The sequence below is a fragment of the Clupea harengus genome, chromosome 9 (genome assembly GCF_900700415.2).
Source record: "Clupea harengus chromosome 9, Ch_v2.0.2, whole genome shotgun sequence".
Classification (NCBI taxonomy): domain Eukaryota; kingdom Metazoa; phylum Chordata; class Actinopteri; order Clupeiformes; family Clupeidae; genus Clupea; species Clupea harengus.
In genome coordinates this window covers 4,108,264-4,135,763 of record NC_045160.1, presented here as the reverse complement: position 1 = coordinate 4,135,763, position 27,500 = coordinate 4,108,264, and the positions used below count along the sequence as shown (strand labels likewise).

Sequence of the window (27,500 nt, the reverse complement as noted above, 5' to 3'; positions counted from 1 at the left end):
CTTGTGAAGAAAGACTGTATTGTTTAGTGATACAACACAGTCCCATGGAGGTCACCGGTATAGGCTAAGAAAAGAAACAGTTGACGTGTCCTTTGCTGTACATGTGCACAACCATACCACAGATACCAGAAGTCTCGGGTCGTATACAAACCAACAGGGATACAGTGTTTTTACACATACAACATTCATAGTCACAGGAAACTGAAGTGTGTATTGCACTGCGTTTCTTACAAATGGTGCGGTATACCATGGACATACACAAAATGTGAGTGTTTTGTTTTAGTATCTGTGATGTTTGTGTGAGAGTGTGTGTTCATGCAGGAATGTATCTGTCAGAGGACAAATGAGAGACACATCAGAAACCAAACGGTCGTGTGTGTGTGTGTGTGTGTGTGTGTGTGTGGCAAGCGAGATGGAGAGACAGGTGGCAAAAAAAGAGAAAGAGAAAAAGAGCGACACAGGTCGGACGTCAAACCTGCATTCTCAGTGTAATACAGCCATGCTAAAGCACCTCAGCTGTCCATCCCAGAATAGTTGGCAGTGACGCTGTGTTTTCCACCCGGGCGCCGCCCTCTTCTCAGCACCACGGCTCCCTCTGCTGATGGGAAGTGGGATTACAGCCCAACTCATGCCAGTCAGAGGGAGTGTCCTCCATAAGCTCATACTGTCATTCATATCAAAATAGCCATGGGAATGAACACAGTTAGTGTCAAATGCTGCTAGCAGAACAGGTCGGGACCTGAGATATCCTCATGCCTCTTGTCAGAAACATGAGAACAAGCAGTGTGTGTGTGTGAGTGTATGAATATAATCATCCAGACAGACTATATAACAGGCACTATTCGTGTCTGCACGTAGTGACACACGCTCGCATTGTCCCACAGATTTTTCGCGCACCTTGACCCACATAAGCCACCTTTCTCCCCAGGTCTCCACGGGTCTCTAATGTCTCGTGTCTGTCACCGCTTGGCCAGAATCTCCTTCCCCAGCACTTTCTGTGCATAAACACAGTTATAAATAGAAATCTCCACTAGCTACTCCCATTTACACTCCTGGAATAGACACTATCCACTTTCTATTACGTAGAGCGGCCAAGAGATTGAGTGTCCACCCCATCGTAGATCCATGTGAAGAGCCCCTAATTGTGTTTGGCCCCGCGCTCGTTGGTGCAGATGAGAGGGCGTCGGCAGCAGTATTGTTAACCAAGGTGGTGGTGGTGGTGGTGGGGGGTGGATTGGATTGGAGGAGGGTGGGGGGTTATCATGGTGTTTTGTTTCAAGCTTCCCCTCTTAGTACATGGACAGGAGCAGTCCAGACAGTCTCTGGATCAAGGGTTGGTGTCTGCAGGTGTGACAGGTTACACACACACACACACACACACACACACACACAAACACACAAAAACACACACACACACACACACACACACACACACAAACAAACCCAAACAAACACACGCGCGCGTGCACTGAGACACACACACACACACACACACACAAACAAACAAACGCGCGCGTGCACTGAGACACACACACACACACACACACACAAACAAACAAACGCGCACGTGCACTGAGACACACACACACACACACACACACACACACACACACACATACACACACACAAACAAACACGCACGCACTCAGACACGCACCTCACTGGACCAACCCCACGCTCTATCTGCATAGGCAAATTCCAGAGGGGCAGTGGTGAGAGAGAGAGAGAGAGAGAGAGAGAGAGAGAAGTTGAGAGAGAGAGAGAAGTTGAGAGAAAGAGAGAGAGAAGTTGAGAGAGAGAGTGGTTGAGGGGGGGCTACAGAGAGAGGGTGACGAAGAGAGCTTCTTACACCATAGATATTAGGGACCCTGCAAGGTTAGGAACTTAGAGATCCACACAGGTAAAGCATACAGACACTGGCAGTGCTCTTAGAGTCAGGGAGTTTGCATATCAGCCTGAGAGAATCCCAGTGCTCCCAATCAGACCTGTGGAGTGTTATTCAGTGACTGGCAGGGTAGTGTGTTAAACAGTGAGTGTTACACAGTGAGTGTTATACTCTAGAGTGGACGTCAGCACTCGCCTCACAAAATGACCCGCTACTGCAGTTTGCTCCGGCGCCTTCTCTCACTGGACAAAAAGGGCGAAGACGACGATGAGGAGGAAGGGGCAGCCAAAATCGAGAACACCGAACCGGGTGAGTGTCTCTGGCTACCGGCACGGCACCCCCAGCTGCTTTTCAAGGTCCCCCCCCGCTAACTAACTCACTGTCTGCGCTGCTATTTGTATACATACTCCTATTTATACTGGCAGTGTACATTTAAACAGCACAGAGACCGCAGGTCTTAACAGACTGTTGTGGAAATGTAAGCAAGGGTCGTTTTGAAGGGTTTAGGTGTTTTGGATGTGTTTTACACGTGTAGGCACAGCCTCTCTCTCTTTTTCTCTCTCTCTCACACACACACTCAGCTGATTTGTACATGTCATGGCAGAAGCACTGAACACAAATAGTGTGCTGTCCTTTCAGGCTTACTGCCATTCATGTATGTTGGGGTTGCCACATTGGGTGATCCATTTTCAGCCTAGTCTTAGCAAGGCTCTAATAGCTATGTTGCGACTGCAAGTGTGTGTATGTGAGTGAGTGAGTGAGTGTGTGCATGTGTGTATGTGTGTGTACACCCTTGTAAGTGTACATCTGTGTGTGTGTGTGTGTATGTGAGTGAGTGAGCGAGTGTGTGCATGTGTGTATGTGTGTGTATACCCTTGTAAGTGTACATCTGTGTGTGTGTATGTTTACGTGACAAAGATTAAGATAGAGATGGAGACTAAAGTGCTGTTTGCGACGAGGCTGTGGTACCTCATCTCACCTAAGAGTGCATTAGCGTGTGCATGTGATTTTTCATCCATTCATTCGTGGAGATAAATGTAGTACTGTTTATCCAAGCCTTCGTCTGTGTTTTCTGTATGACTGATTGTATTTTGTAGACATATTAGATTCATTATCGCTCCTTAGGTCAGACCACTGGCAGATCATTTGAATCCCCTGCCAACAGTTTAATCTGTACTGGGACAACGGAGGAGGGAGATTAGTTTTGCTCATAGACGTCGTCTCACTGTGCGTATGTTAAACATAATCATAACTTTATGTTATGTATGTTAACCTAATCATAACTTTATGTACGTACAAAGCATCAAAGTGTTTTAAGTGTGACTTAATGACCCACTTTTTTTAATAACTAATTCACATGCACAAGTTATCCTCTTTCTTGTTGCATCAAGTTGTTGTAGTGATGCTGTTTGTAGTCAACACCGAGTACGGCCATGTGAGACGTGTCCCTCCTGCTGGTGATGGCATTAAATGAGACTCAGCACGTATAAAAATACATCAAATAAATATCTCAGATCAGTGCTCACATATCTCACACTTCTCTCTGCACTCTTCTTATACACAATGTCTCACCTTTGAGATATTACATACACATTCAAATGCACGCACTCTAATGCAAACACAGACAATTATGCAAACACATGCATGCACACAGCTAAGCACCCTCAAATGCACACACACAGTAACAAAAACACGCACACGCATATGCACAAACACACAAACACACACACACACACACAGGAACAAACACACACACAGAAACAAACACACACACATGCACACGCACACACATGCAAACTATGATTCACGCTTTGGTTCTGCGTTAGCTACCCACACTCCAACAAACGACATAGGCACACACACTACAGTGAGCTGTGAGCCCTTAGCAACTTGAAATCATAGAGTGACCCAGCTTTAACTGTTATTGGTCCTAAACTATGAAATAGTCTTTCATTTTATGTGAGATCTGTTCCTGCTTTGACACATTTAAAACCAGACTGAAAACTCACTTTTATACACGGGCATTCCCTGGGTGTCAACTAGGTGATGCATTATTTTATCTGCGTTTAGTTCAGTCTGAGGTTAGGCTTTTTTTTGTGTTTCAACTCTATGGTTTCTATTCAAGTTCACTTTTCATTCTAATGTGTTATTCTTTAATTGTGTTTTATTGTTTCGGTGGTTTTATTCTGTTCTATTATCCATATTTATGGTTTTATGTATCTGCTGATTTATCTCTTATCTGTTCTTATTTACTACTTTTTTAATACTTTGCTTTTAATTCTTACTTGTTTTACTTATACATACAGTATATATGCGTGTTTGTATATATATGCGTGTTTGTATATATATATACATAATATATATATTAGTTTTTTGCTTTTGCTCATGTACCTCCCTTTTGTTTTGTTTTTGTTTTGTTATTGTTTTATTTGGTCTTTTCTTTTTCACTTTAATTGCTTTTATATGTCCTATGTGTTTTATTTGTTTTTAGTATTTTAAATCTCTTATTCTATTATTTTATTCTTGATTATTTCTATAGCCAACTGATTTACCTTGACTGGAAAGCACTTCAACCTCACTTCAACAACTCATGTTGTTTTTATAAATAAGCGTGACTTACTATGACAACATTGGTCATCAGTATGCGACTCATGGTAGAGTAGTATTTTAATTCTATTAAGTGCCCTGCATGTCAACATGTATTTTGCATAGGAGTCCATCCAACCACATGGTACAATAAGGGCCACAGTATTCTAGCTTCATCAGCCTCTGGACCTGAATGACTTCTGTCACATACAAAACACTTAAATATGTACGCATGAATTCAAAGAACTACAGTGAAATAAGACAAATCACTTGATCACTTACCACAATAGAATGAGGTAGGCTCTTTCTTGCTGTTTGTTGATTTTTGCAAAGCAGATGGACTTTCTATATTCCAATTCCCCAAGTATGTCTGCGACCTACATGTTCACCCTTCACAGAAAGCGGAAACACTAATGATTTCACAGAGTAATTGCCAATCGCAGTCCAGTCAACTTTTACCATTCAGCTGTGGAATCACAGCAGGCCTTTTGCATTAAATATGGTGATGAAGTCTAAACTCATTGGTCAATCTGGAGCTCAGCCAGCTCTCAGGTTGTATCAATAAATTTGCCGGAGAGGAGTTCTTCCTGGGGCTATGGACTGATTGAGTCGAGCAGGACTCGCTTCAGCCATTTGATTTGCAAGATGTCAACGGTTCTCCAGTGCAGGCTCGGGTATATTAACTCGTAGTGATCAATAGTCCATCATTCTTCATTTGGTGATTGTTACAATTTCACAAAACTTCTTTTGGGCATCCATCTTACCATAGCTGTAAATCAAACCATTGCAAAGTTTCCTCACAATTGAGTTTTTTGGTGAGTGTATTGATACTTTACATATCTGTATATGAGACCTCTATCAATAACAAGGTTACAGACATTAATGTGGGGCTTGAGCGAAGTATAAATGGTATAAAAATTACAAATATAATTCCATACATAGACATTAATTTAGTGTTCACATCTACTGCCTGTATTTCAGGCCATGTATTGTCCTATCTAATCCATATCTCCTTCCATCCTTTCAAATTACACCCCTATCTAGGGATTTCCCTCTAACTCTTGGTCTATCCCAAAGGCCTGCATTGACAGCCCCTGAGGACAAAGGCCTGTTAGACCTTTTAAGGTGGTCTGCCATGCCTTGATGTTTTTGTATATTTCCTCTAACTAAAAACATTGAAGCACAAGTGGCATATAAGGTTTCTGGGGGTGTTCTTTTTATGACTCTGGGATAAAAACTCGGAGCTTTAAGGGCATATTGACAACAAGAACAAAAAACAAAACATCCCTCCAGAGGGATATAGTCCTTAGAGGGCTATTAGGCAGTCCAGAGGGCTGTGGTCTGTGAGTGAGCACTGCTCTGCACTGCACTGCTGGGTGGAACATGGCTGCTGCTGTGGGCTTTGGGGTGGTGTGTCTGTATAGAGGGTCTATGTTGTTTGCATCAGGGGAATGAGCCTGGTGTGGAAAAACACTCTGCTTATTGCTGGCAGGAACAGCAGCTGTGTTGGCTCTTATTCTGTCTCGTTTCAACATGCCAGTCCTAGATTTCATCACGTACTGTATCATTGGGTGTGTGTGTGTGTACGTGTGTGTGTGTGTGTGTGTGTGTGTGTACGTGTGTGTGTGTGTGTGTGTGTGTGTGTGTGTGTGTGTGTGTGTGTGTGTGTACGTGTGTGTGTGTGTGTGTGTGTGTGTACGTGTGTGTGTGTGTGTGTGTGTGTGTGTGTGTGTTTTAAAGAGAGAGCGTATCACAGGGGATATTGTATATTGTCTGTCAGACAATATATTATTCAACAAGAGACAATCAAAGCTGCAATACATCATTATGGCTGGGTCAAAAGACCAGTACCTCAGCAGGAGAGGAGTACAACATTTATGCTTGGCAAACATATACAAACTGAAAAAAAGAAAATTGCACTTAAAAAAACCAAAAGGCTAATGTATATATATATATATATATATATATACCGGTGTATATATATACATCCAGTGACCATTTCAAATTTAGTTATTTTTTTAAATCTTTTTTATTATTTCCTCATGTCAGGCATCTGCAAACATTTCTTAGTATTTGAAAAGGGGCTTTTGATATGCTATGATATATAACACCATTGGTATATGCTCCACTGAGCCAGCACTATAATTAATCACATTTGTGGATGAATGGCTAGGCCGATGAATTATCACCACATCATGAGAAAATAAATTATCCTTGTGAAATGTTTTTTTTTCTACAGTTTTATCCATTTGTATTAAATATACATCAAGTATATGTATGATAGACAGACATACATAGACGCACATACAACCTTTGTATGTAACCTGCTTTGTTTGGTCAAGCATGAATCGGATTCATTCGAAATAATAGAGCAATCATGACAACGTGTAATTTCTTTATGAATTAAATATGTATGCGTCTGCACCGACGTACTCACGTCAGAGAGTGCGGAGGGCGTTGTTGCAATGACGTGATAGACTGCGAACCAGACCCGCGCAAAAATCTGTTGCGGCTGTGTTGGTCTGCTTCTACTGCACAATGCTGCCCTCATGCGGCCAGATATTGACCCTGCAGTTATGCGCGCTCCTGACTTCTTGTCATGCTGTGATCTGCGCAATAAGAGGGTGGCATGGTGTAGGTTTGACGTGATTAGTTGTTTACACAGTATTTACACACACAATTGTTGCCTTCAGATGGACGCCATAACCCATTCAGAGATACAATGGAGTAAACATTCAGGCTTATAGCCTACGCATTGGAAGGAATTCATGCCAGTTTCAGTGTTCCACATAACTTTTGTATGTAAAATAAATGTATAATTGTTTTATTATAATGGTATATAGTATTATTCACAACAGCCAGCAACAAGTGCATTTCACCAGCTGTTAGAAACTTTTAGGTTAATATGAACATGTGATGTTTCAGCATCGTGTATCATATTTCCATGGCACCTCCTATTGAAATAATAAATTGAATGGCCTATAATACTATTTTACACATATTATGAGGGCTGCAATAGTGTGAATAGACCGAATTCTTGTCATTTCAGGCTTTACAGCCGCGTGCGACCTCACCGCACGCCCCCAAAGATCGTGTCACTCCTCTGCCGAAGCCGCTACTTTCGCTTTAAATTCAGCCTCCAACTGACGTAGGCGATACCTCGCGTTTCCCTCCCCTTCCCCTTGCTCGCGTATCAATAGGGCTTTTTTGAATCGTCGCCTGGCTTCCCTTGCATCCCACGCCGTATCACCGAGGATGAATAACCCGCATTACCTCATCCGTGTCAGTCCTGTCACTTTCCCCTGCGCTCTCGCACTGGAGCCCTTATTCCGTGTCTGCTCGTAAAGACAGAAGCATGGGCTGGGGGGAATCATTCTGACGTCCTTGTGTAGCGAACGATTGGGAGGCCCTGCCTGTTTTCTCCCCTGTCCATATTCTTGCTACTGGAAGAGAAAAAGTCTCAATATGCATCGGTTTGGCGTATTGGATCCTGTTGTCGGCGCCTTTTTGGCCCCTTTCATCCTCTGAACTGAACCGAACCGAGCCCAGCCTAGCGAGGTGAGTCTGGATCGACTCGAGGCGGCAATGCCTAGACAACCTCAGTTTCTGAAACAGTGTTAGATTGCGTGGATTGACGAAGGTTCCCACAAACCCAAATCAAATGAAGATTCTGAGGCTTTTCCTAAAGAAAGGAGCTCATATGCTGCAGTGTCTTTGTGGAAAGCGATCGAAGCCGACTACAAGCACGAGCGGTGAGACATCTTGCATGCTTTCTTCTCTTCTCGCTACGCTGTGTGTGCCGTTGTAGCCGAAGTGATTGCATGGAGCCAAATGTGTAGTTGTTTTGTGTAAAAGCTGTAGCGGAGTGTTTTCTCATTGTGTATTGTTTTCCCAAATACCTTTTGGCGTGAGAGCGAGCTGGGTAAATACAAAGAATCGGTAGGCTAACCTCACTGAATGGACTTTGACTGGCACAAGAACCCCTTTTATTGTCTCTGTGTTACGCTTTGTTCGATAACTGAACGTCCCCCCATGCAAATCTAAAGGGATTCCTTAAATTGGGCCACTTTGGCACTAATCCCATCCCGGGGCTTTCAGAAATTAGCCACCACTCTCTGCTGCAGGTATTCTCGATGTGTTGTTCAAATGGGTCACGGCACTGTTGGTCTGAAACTTTCAGCAGGTGTATGATTGTTCATGGAGGGTCACTTACGTGTGTACTGGCTGTTCTTTGAGGGCCTCAGACCCGTAGAATGTTTCATTGTGTTCCCGCCTCAGAAAGCCAAGTTTTTGCGAATGACTAAGAAGCCAGTCATTATTTTCATAGTGTGAAACAAAACGTTTTAAGAGGCTGACTCACTGAAAATGTAAGAATCACAATGAAAACCAAACCAAACGCACGGGGCGCTTTGTGAATCAAACCTTGATTTCCTTGATTCGTGTCACTATTGTGTATCATGCTTTCTGTATAGTAGGTGGCTTCTCTGTATGGACCAACATTAACCGAAAACAGCCCAGAAAAGACAACACTTTTGTCGCGCGGAATTAAGCGCCACTTGGGAACTCGTGAGTCCAGGACCTTGGACAGCACTTAGAAAAAGCACCTATTCCACTCCCCTTGCAAAATGTCTAAAACAATCTTCCCCACAATATATTCTAAACGTCCAGTTTAATGGAACCTGCACAGTGTGCCTCTTTTTTTTCTTTTTTCTTTTCTCCATTTCTTGGACACAAAAAATGATGTGAAAGCACTTTCAGTTTGTAACTGCAGTGACATCCGGAAGAAGGTCCCTCAGCGTACCTTGGCTTTTTGCGCGCGTTTGGAGCCCCTGTCTCTCGAATTGTATTTCTGGAGTTACGCTGCGTTTGCATTTTCTCCGGGGCAAGATGCCACCCCACAGGGACCGCTCATGGTCACTGCCTCCACCACGCAAAAAGGACAATTACACTGCGGACTGTGGACTTCTGCTAGGGGACAAGGAAACAGTGGGGGTCCCGCCAAGCCACCGCTCACTAAAGACTTGGGGGATAAAAAAGATGTGGACTGTTCTAAAGCCACAGAAAGATCAAACCAGCAAAGCCTGTGGGAAGAGAATAGCTGGTACTTACAAGTAACCCTGAAGTGACTTTCACACAGGCCCATGAGGTGTTTTTAGGACAATGTCTGCATAGGCAGAAACAAGCATCATCTCACACACATTCTCAGCACACCAACTAGTTATATTATTATTTTTGACTTGAAAGGCAGTATCCGATGAAACTTCACCCAAGATATCTTAGTCTTCACCTGACACCCAGTGTCCCCTGTAAGGACAGTGCAGTGTTTTCCGCTTTGCATTTCCCTGCCAGCAGGTTTTTTTTTTTCGGAATCCTCTCACTTCCGCAGTAAATTGAGCCGGAAAAGCGACACTTTACATGTTCTCTCACAGTCAGTCCTGTCAAGGTCAAAGGGTTTGGTGTCTCCTGTTTGGCCGTAAATCCTCTGGAGAATGGCGCACTCTGTTCCTGCCAGCCCGGTGTCACAAGATCTCTGAGCCCTTCTAGAATCTTCCTCTCTGAGTGCAGATTGGAGTAGTGGGCATTGACTGATTCCATAGAAAGACACACACACACAAAAAGTGATGGAAATTTCCTCACAATGTTCAGTATTCCTTAAAGTATGCCTGCAGTATAATCTCCGCTGTCTTGTCTGGTCAAACGTGCTCTCTGTCTCTCTCTCTCTGTCTTTTTTTCTGTTGTATTCGTTGCCTGAGACTGATAATTCGCTGAGTGTGAGATTATTAAATACCCATTTATGCGCTCAGACGTTGTCCGCTGAAGATTTCAGCGTCACAGTTCCAAACATAATTAAACAGCGGGTTAAAGTTTGAAAGCGCCTCTCTGTATAAAAAAAAAAGGTGAAAGCGGAGGGGATGAATGAGATAAAAAGGAAAAGTAACTAAAGAAAGAAAGGAAAAGTAACGAAAGAAAGAAAGGAAAAAAGAAAGAAAGAGTCATGAGATGGCCCTAGATACCTCCAGCAGGCCACATTTCACTGATGGGGAAGAAGATGCCCATCACAGCAATGCATTCTGGTACTTTGTGGCCTGTTGATCCTCCTGGCCTCTCTGCTGGTCTGCAAAGCCCTACTGTAAGGAGCACTGACAGTGTGCTAAGCAGCGGTTTTACTGAGTTCTTGCTCAGATATGACAGGGGCATCTATGGCATATCTTCTTAAGTACAGGGTGGCCCAGCTTTCCACCTTCTTCTCATCAGGAAGGGATGCCAAGATACTAGCATCAATTTTGGATAGTGGACACTTCTGGACATGTGATTCATATACAGGAATTTCCAGTGTGCTTTACTTGCGCTGGTTCCTTGTTAAACAGGAGGGGGGCTAATCAGTGATGTCTCTCTCTCTCTTGCTCCTCTCTCTCTGTGAGGAAACTCTTAAGGATCAACCAGGAAATAGGACATAACCCTGCAGGAAACCACGGAAAATGTGTGTATTTAGAACCTTTAGCTCTTTGCAGAACCCATGATCCCCCCAGGTGCTTGCCGACTCTAAAACGGATCTGCTGGACCTGAGCCAGGTCAGGGCCTGATCTGTTCCACACACCGCTTTGTGTTGTCCAGAGTGTGTGTGTGTGTGTGTGTGTGTGTGTGTGTGTGTGTGTGTGTGTGTGTGTGTGTGTAGGTTTGTGCTCCTCCAGATCCCTGCTGCGCTGCCATCAGTTTTCCTCCGTGCTATGACTCTCCTCCACCTTCTGCCACCTCCTCCTCCTCCACCTCCCACTCGTCACCCCTCGTCTCCACCTCCTCCTCCACACCGTTAGATAAGACCAAGTAGGGGATGAGCAATTAAATCACATGAGGGAGTCCGTTACGAGCTTCGCCTTTCAAATAGCGCCGACAAAGGACGACCACAGCCGCCTCATGACCCAAATGTGAAGCTTCGACTGAAGAGACAGCCTTCAGCGCTGAGGCCCGAAGTTCTTAAATGACTCCAGTCATTTGACGATTTCTGCATAATCTGTGCCACTCCGGTGCGACACACTTCCGACCCCATACATCATCTTTCCCGTGACTGGGGCGGCGTGGCGCTCTCTCGCGTTTGAGTAATGAAGTCACAAAAGCTGGGATTCGGTTTTAATGTGGCAGCGGCTGTCATTGCGTATTGAGGCTTATTAAGTATGCTAATCGGAAATCAATCTGCGTGCCTCGCTCCTCCCTGGCTCCATTCCTCTCTGGCTCCGCTCCTCTCTGCTGGCACCTCCACAAGGGCCTGGAGGATCAGGGGGTGCATTCCCCATCAGCCCCTTGCTGTGTTTTCTGAGGTGTCCTCCGAGTTAAGAGTGATGAGGCAGTTGCCTGGAGAGGACAGAGCACGATAAAGTTTTATTTCTTCTGGCAGGCGGGGACAAAAACAAGTTATGTATCCTTTGGAGCATCTCCCTAATGTGAGGCATTGTTTTTTTATCTAACTAGAGGGTGGATGGCAGAGAAGAGAAGGGCTGAGGAGGCTCCGGGCGTGAAGGCCAGCATGTTCGTACCCGCCGCATAAATGCCAATCCCTCAGGTTTAGTTTTCGCCCCCCCCCCCCCTCCCTCCATCCTCCGTCGGCCAACTCCAAGACGACAGTGTTTATCTTTGTGACTGTGCACAAGAGAGAAGCATGAATCATCAAACGTGCGGCGTGCAACACGACGGATCTATATTTAACCTGCGCCCGAGCACCTATGGGAGGCCATTTTCAGGACGCTCGGGAGTCCCCCGGCGATTAAAGACAGAGACGTGTCGCAATCGCTACCCAGAGAGCAGACCCATTTACCGAAACCATGGCAACTGCCTGTCACAGTTGTCATAATATCAAGTGTGTCTGCCATCTTTGAGGAATCTCTCCCTACCGTGAGGCTTGCCTCCCTGCCAGTGCCTTGGCCTCTACTGTGTTTTTCTCCTGAAAGCCATCTCTCATAGCCCACATTATAAACAATGGCTCTGATTTCATTTTGTCCCATAGCACTGTCACAGCCTTGGATGGTGGCTCAGAAGGCTCAGATCCTGCGGCTCGCTCGGTTTCCACTCATCAAAATGCACAGTGACAGCAAACGGACCGCTGGCCCACTGGCCGCTCCTCGCTAAACACAATTGATTTGTTTGCGTTTCCTTGTGGTTCACGTTTCAGTGTTCAGAGAGAGGAGCCAGATATGTGTTGGTGAAGGAGAGAGGGAGAGAGCGAGAGAGAGAGCGAGAGAGAGAGGGAGAGAGAGAGAGAGCGAGAGAGAGAGAGAGCGAGAGAGAGAGGGAGAGAGAGAGGGAGAGAGAGAGAGAGCGAGAGAGAGAGGGAGAGAGAGAGAGCGAGAGAGAGAGGGAGAGAGAGAGAGAGAGAGAGAGAAGGAGAGAGAGAAAACAACAAGAGAGCAGAGTGCAGACGGGGGAGGGAAGAGACAGTGAGAGAATTAGGGAAAGAGAGAGTGAGTGAGAAAAGAGAGTGCAAAGGGCGAGAGAGAGAGAGAGAGAGAGAGAGAGAGAAATAAGAGAGAGCAGAAGGGAGGCATGAAAAGAAAAACCGAGAGTAAGAGAAGAAAAGAGACAGTGAGAGAGAGAGAGAGAGAGAGGTGCTTAGCTCGTCACTGCTGTTCTGGAATAAGAAATAATTCATAAATCTGTACACTGACTGGCTATTTTTAGCAACTCGACCTTGATTGAAGAAAAAAGCTTTTTTTGTTGAAAAGTGAAATTCTCCGGTCGCGGGGGTGCAACAATAAATCCAGTAAAAGGCCTGATAGTTTGTTTGCGGCGACTCAAAGGGTTTCGCTTCTGTTTGCCACACATGTGACCTCCTCCATATCTACACTCACAGGGAGCAGAGACACACGAGTCCAGTGTTTACTTAAGCATGCCAGCACTATGCAGAAAATGGTATCAGCAAAGTGCTGTAGTGTGTGTATGTATGTGTGTGTGTGTGTGAGTGACTGTGAGTGAGTGTGAGAGGGGAGAGTGTGCTGTGTGTGTTTTGAATGGCTTTCTATATATCAAAGAGTGGCACTGCAGGGACGGATTGGGAAGAAACCCCCCAGAAATAGCATTCTAATGGGCCTCCGAATGTCTAGAACACGACCCCATGGCTGTGCTGAGAACACATCTCTACGACGCGGCGGCCGTCAGCACATCTGCCTATGCAAATCTGTCCGTTAAATAGATACAAACCATATATGCCCCTCCACAGTGATCGGCACTGCTCATGAATATTTACACAGGCGCACGCCACAAGGAGCCCGGGAGCTGATTCAAATGTATGCCTTCTGTAAGTCACAGCGCTCTTGAGAACAACCCTGGGGGCATCCTACCTTTGCTACACAGAACCGCGAGTGTTCTGCTTAGAACCCCCTTGGGAGCTTCGTAAACAACATTCGCCTTCTGTGAAGAGCTCATTTGTAAAGACAAAAAAAAAAAGTTCTTTGAGGAACCTTTTGGAGAACCTTTTTTCACCTATGCGAGAATGTGGACATTGCCTCTCTGCCTAACACAGATGAACAAACACAACATTTGTGCTTGTTAGGGGAGAGTGGGCGAAATTGGTCCGCTGACGGGAGAGAGAAAGAGAGAAAGAAAGAGAAGAGTGACAGAAAGAGAGAGACTGAGAGAGCGAGAGCCCACAGCTGAACCCTCTCCTCAGACACGGCCCATCTGAGCTCACTCTAGAGAACCAGCAGCTGATCTCACCCGGTCACTCTAGGCCACAGTTCACAGGGGGAACTAAGCGTCACGCACTCCCACTCACACAGAAACGGTTTGCATGGATGTGTGTATCAGAGGGGAGAACTCGAGGTTCCTGTACAATCTTATTTGAGTGGAGTGGGAGAGTATCAGCACTGGAATTGTTTTTAGGCACAGTCGCACATGTGTACGTGCTTTCAGTCTTTAAAAAGTGTGTGTCATTGTGTGTTTTTGTGTGTGCGTATGCATGTGTGTGTATTTCTGTGTGTGTGTGTGTGTGTGTGTGTGTGCACTCTTTTGCTCTCATAGTGGCCTGTTTACTATTTTAGCACTTGCATTCCCCTCTCCCACGATATTGCTTAATGGAAGCTCTTCAATAATTGAAGAAACACTCTTGTCCTGTAAATCTTTGTCCATCTTGCAGTGTTTGTGTTTATATGTGTGACAGCAAATGAAAAAATGGAGTGAGTGTGTGTGTGTGTGTGTGTGTGTGTCAGAGAGAGGGAGAGCGAGAGAGAGAGCAGAGTAGTGAGGTAGTGAATTAGTAGATGCACTGTGTTTTCTGAGACGTGGGAAGGTGTTGGTTGGAGCTGGTTAGCATGCTATCGCTAATTAGTCTGGAGGTGTGAGATGAGAGTCTGAGTATTCCTTCTGTTTTTCATTTATGGTGGGCCTCCCTATCGGTTTACATTAGAGCAGGAACTGATCTGATATGGAACTAATTAAGACCACACTTTTTACATTGAAATAATTCTAGAAAAACAGAAACTACTACTACTACTACTGCTACAAAACAAAAACACAAGCAAATATAAAGACTACTTTTCAGGACATGCCAATATTACTGGCAATACACAGTATCGTGCATGTGAGTGTGGATCTCTTAAAAACTGGACCTAATCAGAAACATGTCAATTATCTGGATAAAAGGACAGACAACATTAAAAGTATCATGGAGAAACCCAGACAGCGCTACCCTGGGCAGCTGTGCTCCCGAGCAGCTCTCTCTCCCCTGAGCCCTCAGACACGCTCCCACAGCGCCCTCTCCTGGCCGAGATGAACACCTGCAGCTGATGGGGCCATCTCAGCTCTGCTCCTCACCCATTCCTGCCTATAATGTTTTTGGATAAGGCCCCAGACTCGATGCGAGAATCACTCAATGCGAAACATATTCTTTTCCCAAATGGGTCTGAATATGAGTCCATTACTCACAGAGCAGTTGCAGCTGTTGCCCTAATCACATAGGCAAGTGGTGCTGACTGTCACATAATGACATTAGGTATGACTGAGACTGTAAGCATAACAGAATGAGTCATCCATCTCATACTTGTTACCTCATGGTGACTGAGGATGAGATCACTGACACCTCCTGCTGGTGTGTTTGGGTAGTGCAGGCAATAGAGGAGTGAAACCATCATCTGTCAGCACCATTCTGAAGTCCTATAAAGAAACAGAAAAGCAAATACAAATGTAATTATTGTTCAACGTATATACGCAGGTAATGTTTCAGCATGACTGCTATCAACAGCTATACTGTGCATTAATGTTCATTAATGTTCAATCTGAAGTTAATGTGCTTAGCTGGATGTACACTATGTGATGTGGACAGCCTCCCACTACTGGATGATGTCATAGGTATTATCGCTACCCCTTGAATTACAGTGAATGGTACAGTCTGGTGACCCCTCCCACGCATCTCTCTCCCACCCCTGCCTGTGTGCGTGATGAGCCAGTCCGAGATGTTTTTAGATTCCGTTTAAAAGCCAGTTGGCGTCGGAGGCCTCATGCATTTTGCAGGAGGCAAATCTCTAAATTAGTGATTACTTCTGGAATGGAGTGTGGAGACAAGCGCTGGGCCATCAATCATTGAACGCTACTGCTCTCTGCACCGCTGTGTGTCTGTGTTTACATGTGCTCGGGTCAAAGGAGAGAGCCAAACCTGTCCTTGTGTGTATGTGTACGTGTGTAGTATGAGAGAGACTGAGAGAGAGAGAGAGAGAGAGAGAGAGAGAGGGGGAGTGAGAGAGAGAGAGTGATATATATTCCATTCTACATGAATGTTATGTGCAGGAGAGGGAATGAGAACTGGTACCGCGGGGCCACCATTACGGAATAGAGGACGATGGGATGAGGGGAAGAGAGAGAGAGAGAAAGAGATGACGGAGAGAGAGAGAGAAGGGGTGTTGGGAAGATTATGCTCTTTTTCTATGCTGTTTTGAGTGTTGTATCAGAAAGTGAATCTAGATCGTCGTACAGTCTATGTACTACAGTATTCCACACTATCCACTGGGTGGCGATGCATCTCAGCATCATATGCTGCAATACTTTGGGTACTGGAAGCTCATTGCTGTTCAGCACTGGCCCCTCTCTTTTCTGTCCTCTCCCTATTCTCTCTCTCCCTATTCTCTCTCTCTTTTCTCTCCTCTCCCTATTCTCTCTCTCCCTGTGTCTCCTACTCCCTCTTCCACTGTATGTTAGCAGCACATACCTGTACATGGCAGCCTGTGTACGTATCAAAGTCAAAGTCAAATGTATTTATAAAGCACATTTAAAAACAACTCACGTTGACCAAAGTGCTGTACAATTATTACAGTATGTTCAGTACTGGATGAAATAATGATGTTGCGTAACCTTGTTCAGCAGATGACACACATATCTTGTTGTGGATGGCCGGGCTAGGATCATACTCACAGGAGACTTGGTTTTAAATGCAGGGCTGGGGTTATACGCAACGCTCACCTGTCCCTGATTTCCTGTAGCGACGAAGGGCTGCCGTTGCTCACATGAGCGTGAATATCGCCGAGAGCCGGAGGAAGAGGTTTTCTGTGTACCAGCTCTCTCCTGTGAACACCAGATTCAGCTAGAGATGTCAGGAAGAATGCACATCGTACTCTCACCTGCTTTGTCTTTCTATTCTCTCTCTGTCCTCCTCCTCCTCCTCTCTTCCTCCTACTGCCCCAGTTCTCTGTGATACTGTATGTAATGCTGGGAGGGAGCAAATCTCTCTCTCACACACACACACACACACACACACACACACACACACACACACACACTCACTGACTCACTGTCATGTTGCCTGTATAATTGTATTCTCACTTGATTATACCCACAGACACGAACATATCCAGGCTAAAACACACAAGCACTGTATTCACACATGTTCATATGTATGTGCACACACAAAAACACAAATACTGTATGTGAGTGAGCAGACCTGTCCCTACATTTCTTTGGACTACAGTTTCATAACTAACTTCGCCTGATGGTTTGCATCACATGTCATGGTTTGGGGCGGTAGACCTCGTGGAATGTGCGCGCAATTGTTGTCAATATCTCAATTGTTGTCAATATTTTGTTTTACTGGAGGACCGGAATCACGGCACGACGCGCGTTGGCCGGCCATCGATCTCCGCTCGCATTGACACCCAGCCGGCAGGCGCTGGTGTTGAGTTTTCACAATCAATACCTAAACTGCTCGATCAGAGGTCACGGTAATGACACCAGCGTGCCAAGGCACGGCACGGCACCACCGTCGGACCCTCAGCGCGCTCCTTCAGTGTGGGTACTGGGGGCAAATAAATTGATCACTTAAGATGAAATTGCTCGAGGTCTCCCAGGCATTAAAATTACCGCAAGTGGCTTAATGGGCGTACTTATCTCTAATCGAAGCTTTTCTTTTAATAAAAGTTTAAAAAGGCTAAGTATGGACATTTTTTGCTTTAGCATATTCAGGCTATTTCGATGCTGATGAGCTAAATGAGACGAGACATTGGACCCAGTGTGATTTACTGCTCCTATCTTCACACAAACGCAATTCACTCACAGTCAGGGTCCCTGCGGACCTCACTAAATCTGTACTGACAGTCCACTTCCAGTAGCTCCTGGGGGTCGTATTCAAGATCGGATAGGCGGGTTGGAGACGTTTTACGCGGACGGTGATGGTATTGGCAGCCGTGGCTACAATAATTGAACGTCCGTCTTCGGTTACTCTTTCGCAGTTGAATCGAACTGGTTGACTGCTAAATTCACGGGGGTCAATATGAATCTCCTATAGGCAGAGCCTGGGACGATATGCATACCAGCCCAAATGAGATTCGCATTAAATGGAGCGCGGTTTTCGCTGGCGCAGCCCTCGCGTGTGTTTCAGCCGTTCTACCGGCCGTCATCCGCTTGGGCCTGATAATGTCATGGACTTAATGACACACTCGGTCATTTCTGTGGCTGCTCTTCAACTTCACATGCAATGCTAATTGCCACGGAGATAAGATGCCCTTGATCAGAAGTTAATTTTCGTGAATATGGTGCAATTTTTTTCCCCATAGAAGTCAGTAGTGTAAAAAAAAAGGCACAGTGAACTTCCGAATGAGAAAAGATGCTAAAATCCAAACAGGCATCATCGAGCATACATGCAGCTCAGGGGCTCCTCAGTTACCACATTTACGCGTGCGTTTTAAGTCCCTGTCGGTGGTAATTGCTCACTTGCCTTAAGTGCAGTTTTTGCGCTTGACACGACAGTCACATAGTGGGTAAAAAAAAAGAAAAAGAGAAAGGCCGCCCTGATCAGTGGAGCGATGATGTTCACGCCACGTTGACTGTCGCTTGCGGGTAGTAATAGTCGAACTGCAAGCACGCAGAGCACACTATGAAAGAGGAAAAAAGAAGTTAAAACTTCTCTCCAGGGAGCATCCGGGAATGGGGGCGTTATCCAAAACACAATATCGCCATTATAATACCAAAAACAACAGGATTTAATGAGACAAAATCCGAGGAGAGTGATTGCGCTGTTTATCAAAATGTGTGCGAGAGCATTGCTCAGCACTGTTGTGGCAGATATGCACCATCAAGACACTCGCTTCAAGACAAGACATTAGACGTAGATTGTTGACAGTGCCATCCGTTTTAAAGTAGCCAAGGGACATCACTCACAGCCTATCGGGTTACTTATTAGCTCGGCCACACACACCATATACACACACCGGAACCCGATCCAAAACACTAAGGTCATTAACTTGTTCTTTTAGGTCATATTATAGTAACACAACCAACCTTGCCATATATTTGGTTTCAAACTTAGGTACCTAGGTATGGAAACTAAATTAAGTTGATTGAATGATATACGAAGGCGACAAGTGTAGTCCCTTGCACGGTGCAATACACGCTGTGTGCGTCGTGTGGGTCTGAGTGGACCGCGATATTCCGAGGAGAGAGCAGCCCGACTTTTCCGGCTGACCTAGAAGTCATTTTGAGGGACATCTGTGGCTCTCAGCCCAGTTCCCCACCTCACTCACTGATTGTAAATGGTTGCTTTTTCTCCCGCTCGTTCGAACCCCCTCCCTCTCGTCCCCTCTTTCCCCTCGACTTTTCCACCGAACTGCTGAGAATTCCTCTTACGAACCTAGATCACGTAGGATTGCGTAGAGAGGACAAAGCTGTCTGAATGTTTACTACCGGAGAAGAGGGGGTTCGTATGGTAGTCTAGCTGTGATATGATTTCATATCAGTCTGCGCAGTCGAATATTGTATTGTATTGTATTGGGGTGCGTGCACGGTGCGGAAAGTGTCGTTAATCCAGTAGATTTTTTTTAGATGGACCGGAAGGCATTAATGCAACATGTTGATTTGTATGTCCTGTAAGTTTGGGGGACATCACCCAGGAATTAATTATTCTTTAGTTGCACGGACTCAACGCACGAAGCAGTCAAACAGCTGACAACGATTCTCTCGGACACGCGGGAGTCAGTCTGCTGACAGTCGAGCCGAGCGTTCTCGCGCATCGCAGGCAGTTTGAAGAGCCACTGACAGACAACTTGAAGAGTTGGTCATCCCTGTATGCCACACGCATGGAGGGACCTGTCGCAGAGCCGAACACGTAATGACTTCGGAATACATCCTATGGACTATTTGTGGAAACACAAACGGAATTTGCGAAGCGTTTTGGAATGAGATCATAATTTGAAATAGGTAGCATTTTTTGTGTTATAAGAAACATTATTGTAGAGCACTTATGTGAAACAACATCCTCTCAATTATAAACTGTTTCAGATTAATTTAGATTACATGAACTGGTACCTTAAATCCCGGAGGCGCGTAGCTGCTCCCGTGAAGAATCTAATGCGACAGTATATAGTTCATAAGAACTCCCATATCTTTATCTTTTGGATCAATTCACCTGTGTCAGTCCTATTGGTAACCGGCGCTTTCAGCATACTGGATAGTTCACGGGGAGATGGCTGCGGCGATAGCCAGCTCCCTGATCCGACAGAAACGCCAAGCACGGGAGACTGAGCAAAACACGGGCGACCGCGTTGCTACTGCCAAGCGCCGGACCAGCCCTAGCAAAGACCCCCGTTCTCTTTGCCCGAGGAATATCTTCGGGGTTTTCAGCAAAGTTCGATTTTGCAGTGGAAAGAAAAGACCAGTTCGGCGGAAACCAGGTCAGTAAGTTTCGAAGGCAACATGTTCTGGGGGTCTTTTTGGGGACAGCCAGCGATCCAAACTGCGCTTTGCGATTGTATAAATCACGGACAAACAGGCTGTTACCCTCTTGTTCATAAGAGGTCAGCTATGTAGGCTAGAACCTTTTTTACACTAACTCCAGAATAATTGCGGGTTCCTCTAATGCGTGCAGAGATATCATAAATAATTGAAGACGATCTATTTCCCGACTTTGATCTGTTGGTGAAAATATTCTTTCCATTTTTATCCGCTTTTCTGAAATATGCCCCTACATTTTTCATTCAGGAAATAATCACTGCATTGCAGCAAAGGACATCTCTCTAGCATATCATGCTTACAGGTGAATGTTTACTAAGCCGTTCTTTACTGCGGCGATCGGCACGTGTGAGGTTAAGCACCATTGACAAAATCCAGTTTTATTGATGGAAAGGGGTGCCAATGCTTGCAAGCTGGCAGGCTTTGTTGAGTAAGGGCTCTTATTGCATGCACAACCTTAACCAATCTCCCTGGCCCAAGCAGAGAGAGGGGAATCAATCAAGTATGTGTTGAGGGGAATCATCAGAAAGTAATCCAGCATAGTCCCTCATTCTTAAGCAGGCAGTCCCAAGAGCCTGCCTGCTTTTTACCCTGTTCTAGTAGAAAGAAGAAAACAAGGGTCCACAAATCCCTCATGTTGGTCTTAATCCCACTTGTATTGAGATGAAGATTGGGGCTAAAGTGCAAAGTTGTTGTACCCAGTTTGTGTGCTAGTGTGATATATCTCTGTTGTCCAGCAATCTGTTTCTCTCTTTCTCTCTCTCGCTCTGATTGAAACAAGGACCTCGTATTTGCACAAGCAGTCTTTGGGGCGAAAATGTCCTTGAATGAAGTGCTTGTCATTAATTCTTGGGGAAGCTGGGCCAAGTTGATTTGTATGTATAAGCGAAGTTTATTGCCAGCCTATCCCGAATTACTTTTCCCCCGTCATTTCATAGATTTCGCCCTTTGGGGACCCCACAAGGGGTTGTGGGGCTGAATATGGGACTGAATGCTGATTGTGTCACTTCTATCCTATAGAGAAGCAGCACCTAGGATTGTGCCATGTGTTACTTAGGATGTAACATTTTGCATCTGAAAATGTGTGTATATTTTGTATTTTGTGCTTAATGTGTATGCTGTGTTGCAAAGCAACCGATGTGCATTGTGTGTGTGAGTGCATGTGTGTGTGTGCCTGTGTGTGTGTGTGCATGATCTGACCTGTGTTGTGTGGTGTTGTGTGTTGCAGAGCCACAGCTGAAAGGCATTGTGACGCGACTGTTCAGCGAGCAGGGCTTCTACCTGCAGATGCAGCCTGATGGCACTATCAATGGGAGCAAAGACGAGAACAGTGACTACAGTGAGTACACACACACACACACACACACACACACACACACACACACACACACACACACACACACACACACACACACACACACAGACAGACACACATTCTCAGGCGCACACATACAGACACAGACAGACACACATACTCAGGCGCACACACACAGACCCAGACACACACACACACACACACACACACACAGACACACACAGACAGACACACATACATTCACACACACATACTTGCACACACACCCACCACACACACACACACACACACACAGAGAGACACACACACACACAGAGACACGTTCACACACATACACACACACACACACACACACACACACAGACACACACAGAGACTGCAGTCCACTCATGGCATACAAACAATGGTTTTAGGGTAGCTGGGTGACTGTCTCCCAAATATAACCTTTTTATATTAATCAGTCAGCCTTTATCTGTCTCTACCATAATAGAAGCTTCTTCCTACGTGTTTCATACTGTAGGAAATAAGAGTATTCAAACTTACAGTTTTTAACAATAATTTTCACACTTGTCTCAATACCATGTCCATTTTTTCAAAACACATATCATATCAGTAGACTGTGAACTAAACTGTGGATACTTTTGCATTGCTTTGATACAAAATGCATTCAATGACCATTTCTTACGAAATTCATGGATACCTGTCTCAGTCAATATTCACCACCAGTAAAACTTACTGTAAATGGAAATATTGTAAAAGGCAAACCAACAGATCAAAAAGTTTGTTCATGGTGTCATGATTACTGCTTGCCGTAAAGATTTGCAACCCCATGATAGCGGTGATCGGCATAGCCTAGGTGTGAAGGTTGAGTGTAGAATGTTGATTTCTTTGTTTTGTAGCGGGGGAAATGATTTGGGGTCCGGGGCTGTGGCCCTTGTGTTTGCCCTTTTCAAGCGTTTTGGAATGAAAAGGACCACAGAAACACCACATTAAAAACAGTCCACTGTGAATATTTTGCCAAGTTATTGTCCATGTAAGACGCCCAAATAGAAGTCCTGCGCACAGCAGCCTTTAAATTCACAATTAAAATATATCCACCCCCTGCCCCCCCCCCATTCATCCGTCTCGCGTCACTGTCACCTGCACTCATCTGATTCATCACTCGTCATCCCGTCCTCTCACTCACTCACCCACATCTCCATCTCTCCAGGCCTCCAGCCCCAAGCTCACCTTCACCAGCTCTACCACCTGCCTCTCCGACCCACAGCCTGAGCACGCATGTGCCAAACAAAGTGATGGATAGCACTCTCTCTGTCTATCTCTCCTTCTCTTTCCTTCATTCAGTCTGTCCATCTTTCAGACTCTTTTATGCTCCCTTTTCTCCCTCTCTCATTCTCTCTCTCTCTCTCTCTTTCGGTCTCATTCTCTATTCTCCGGCCGACTGCGCTCAATCCATCCCCCCATAAGTGCTACCCATCGTCCATCTTCTCCCCCTAAAACAAAATCTATTCGCTGTCAGGCGGCGGGGGGCTGTCTGTCCTCCAGGGGAACGGGCTGATAGGGAGAGACGGAAGGCTTCCACTGACAGAAAGACAACTTAGAGAAGTGGTGGATGTTCACCTCACAGCCTGAATGACCAGGTTTACTCTCTGCTGTGGTCGAGACTGAAAGGACAGATGTGTTTGGATTCACAGTGTGTGAGCACAGCAGAATGGGGGGGACTGTTGAGACGAGAGGCCATGCAGAACACAGGTAGTCTGTTCCACATGAAGAATGATGTGTTGGGGAAAAGCTGTTTCTTTGGGTTTGTCAATAATAATATAATATAAGTATGATAATATAATATATACTGTATATAGTATATATATATATATAGATACTATAATTCATATTCAAATTGATAAGAGAAGAAGCACTCCAAATGGATACATTTAGTCAGCTAAGTTAAGTTTCCAAATGAACGATCCGTTGCCCGTATGGCTGTAAATAGTGCCAATGTGTTTTCTAACATGTCCCTCATAAAGATTTTGAATTCGTCCCCTAATGTAGATCTCTTGTTTGTGGAATTGAGAGTTGGTGGAAAATTGGTGTGTGGTGGAGGAAAAATACTCAACTGATCCATGTTAGGATGAGCGAGAGAAAAGGCAAGGCAAGGCAACTTTATTTATATAGCGCATTTCATGCACATGTGCTTTACATATACAATATCAGGAAAGACAATAAAGAATTAAAATAAATTAAATAAATTAAACAAAATGATAAAAAATAAGTAAGTAAAAAGAAGATGATAAACATAAAAATAAAAGATTAAAAAGTAAGTTTATGAAAGAACATAATCATATGGAATATACAGTAGGTGCTTACAACTCACAGTTTAGACAGGTACTCCTGTAGCAAGCAAATCAGTGTTCATAAGCCCGACAAAACAAAAAGGAAGACAAAGACTCAACTGAGAGAGAGAGAAAGGCAGAAAGCATCAATTACAAATATGGGGCACGAACAGAAAGATCCTGTAGAATACTAGCAAAAACTGAATCAGAGTGGAAACAGAGTGCCTGAGAGAAAAGCAAAACAGACAGACTGATGGAGATTAAGAGAGAGAGAGAGAGAGGCAAGGCAAGAAATGGAGAGAGAGAAATGAAGAGGCAAAAATGCAGGTGCTCGCTGTGTGGAGTGGTGAGGAAACAGCTGGCAGTGAGCTAGCGCTGGGTTGCACGGCTCTGGCACACATCGGTGCCCCTGCCAGTTCCAGCGCCCATCCCAGCGCTGCGGGCATCAGGCCCCTCTCCACAGCACAGCCCCCAACATCAACCCCTCCAGCTCCAGCAGAGCAGCCTCTCAGGGAGGACAGGGCCCCTGTTTTTCTGTGTCTCCCGCTTTTGTGGGGAAAGGATTAATGCTTGGCTAGAGGTGGCCAGCGGCATTTTCTCTCCCCTCTCACTCCCGCTCTCTCTCTCTTTCCTCCATCTCTTTAACTCCCGCTCTCTCTCTTCCCTCCATCTCTTTTTCTCCTTTTTTGGTACCACACATGCGCTCCATTTCTCATTTTTCCCCTGTCTGTCTTATTCCCCCGCACACAAGTACTCCACCTCTCTGTTCTCTTTTTCCACTTTTCCTTTCTCTCACACTCCCCCCCCCCCCTTTACAATCTTACATACTTGTTCTTCCTCTCTTGATGTCTCTTTTCCTCCCTCTCCCTCTCTCACTGACTCCCTCCATCTCCCTCTCTTCTCCTCTCTCTTCCTCTCCTCCTGTCTTCCTCTCTTTCTGCTCGGAGGCAACCCACGCACACTGCTGGAGTATTTTCTGCTTGCGTCTTATCCTGGGATTTGTGTCCACACGGATGATACCACCTAGCCCTTACAGTGTTTTTACTTTTATCAGGGGCGTCCACATTAGCGCGACCAACAGGCTTAGCTTGGCACCATCCAGGAGTGGAGATGGCGCTGCTATTGGAAGATTGGCATTATGGCACTCGATAAGGTTGGCATTACAGGACTTAATGACGATGGTATTAACGAGCTTTGTCTGAGGCTTTAAATGAGAATACAGGAATCTGCGGCACTGAACACTGCCAAGGTGCCGCCCCAGTATGAGGCGTCTCAGTTCCCCTTTCTGTTCTGGGTGAGAACAGGAGTATGAAATAATCCATTTGGGAACCCTCACATTAGAAATATCTTTCTCGATCTTAAAATTATATACTGGATATGATTTTGAATTTTCGCTCACATGATTGTTGTACTGCAACTATAATCTTGAGAGGTTAGCTAGTCCTTACCAAAACTTGTTTACCACGTGTCAGTATGAGTTTATTATGCAATCATGAAACAATATATTAATTTGGTATGGGGGAATATGTTGACATTAGGGCTGGGAACTGCATGATATTTGGGCTATGATGTGATATCGTTGCAATTCCTTACATTTTACAATAGAGCAAGTACTGCGATTCGATTCTGCAATACATTGCGATTTATTTCTCCCACATATATTATGTTTCGTACACTGGGAGTCTGTGCAGCCATCTTGGCGCAGTGCATTTGTTCTCCACTCTGACTTCCTTTCAAATTTCTGCTGGGATGCAAGAGAAGAACAGTGATGCGGCATATCGTGTACTTCAGACGCAATGTTATCAAAGTAGACGTATGTACCAATGTACAATTAAAATCATAATATTGAATACAAAAATGATTGCGATACCACACTGTATCGATTTTTGGCTGGTAGTTGCTAGTTGGTACGTTGGTGTTCTAAACGTTGGGGCCATCACTTACAGTAGGCAGGTACAGTAGGTCTGCAGGCCTCTTCTCTCCCACTGTTAGCAGTCGCACACACACATGCAGGGTATCCACCCACCCCTGCACATCTCTCTCACCTCCAGGGATGGCTGCTGCTCTGCTGGGAGACATTTAGAATATAGTACAGCTCACACACCACTCTATGTATCCAACACACCCCCGTACAATAGCAGTCTCTCTCAGAAGCATATGCATGCAGACGCACCGCACACACACACACACACACACACACGTACATACTTGAATTGGTGCATATGCATACACACACAGCCTCACACTCACACACACACACACACACACACACACACAGACAAAGTATATATCCTGCAAGCTCTCTCCAGATCCTCTATCTCTCTATCCCACACACATACACTGATACGTGTGCTTTCACATCATCCTGACCCATTCTCTCTGATCCATCCTCCCCCGACATTCCTGCCTCCAACCTCCGCACTCCTCATCCTAATCCACTCCTCTGTCAGAACTTCCCCCCTCTTTTTCTCATCCTTTCTTCTCCCGCCGAGCCCCACGCTCGGCCGGTCGCTCCTTTTTTTCCCGTCGTCCAAACACAATTTGTGGGCCAACAAAGAGCCTGTCGATTTTCCACAGAGTGAAACTGAATCGGTGTGTTGGCACATTCTCCTTAGCACTCCTTAGCTCTCTCTCTGTCTCTCTCTCTCTCTCTCTCTCTCTCTTTCTCTGTCTCTCTCTCTCTCTCTCTCTCTGTCTATCTTTCCTGGGCTGAAGCCTCCATATCTGATTGAGGCAGGCTCCTTAGCGCTCACATTCACCTTCTCCTATCTCAGCCCTCTTTCACTCCAGATCACGGTCCTGACACTCCATTCACCTGCCTGTCAACTTGTACCTGAAGCTCCACTATTTCACCTGCCTGCCAGTTCACCCTCTGAGGCCCTTTCTCTCCTGTAATGGCCTCCCTCCTTATCCTGGCTGTGATGGGTTGGGCGGGTGGCTGAACACATAGTTATTGCCAACAGAAGGCAACAGATACCATGTGGCCACCTGGGTTGGGAATAATAAATGCATTGTGATCTTGTTGTTTGGGAGAGTAATAATCTCAGCATAGAATAAATTACAAGGTGTGGATGCAATAATTAGAGCCAGGTGTGTCTTACAAGTGATCAGTGAAAAATCAGTGGGTCATTAGAAATTGCATCACACGTCTAATTTAAAATGCATGAAAAGATATGATTTTACAAAAAAA

At 45.2% G+C, this 27,500-nt stretch overlaps 1 protein-coding gene across 4 annotated transcripts in view; it reads left to right on the top strand.

The window, feature by feature from the left end:
- The window catches only part of fgf12b (fibroblast growth factor 12b), a 49,135-nt gene that overhangs the window by 8,963 nt on the left and 12,672 nt on the right, over positions 1-27,500 (top strand). Inside the window, exons 1-2 of one of the 4 annotated variants that reach the window (XM_012837943.3) lie at positions 1,768-2,194; positions 21,894-22,004. In XM_012837943.3, the coding sequence (XP_012693397.1) occupies positions 2,089-2,194; positions 21,894-22,004 (217 nt within the window). In that variant the 5' untranslated portion in view covers positions 1,768-2,088. Of the gene's footprint in view, positions 1-1,767; positions 2,195-7,623; positions 8,224-19,463; positions 20,608-21,893; positions 22,005-27,500 lie in introns of those variants that run through there. The other 3 variants (XM_031573115.2, XM_031573114.2, XM_031573116.2) reach the window with 3 other exon arrangements.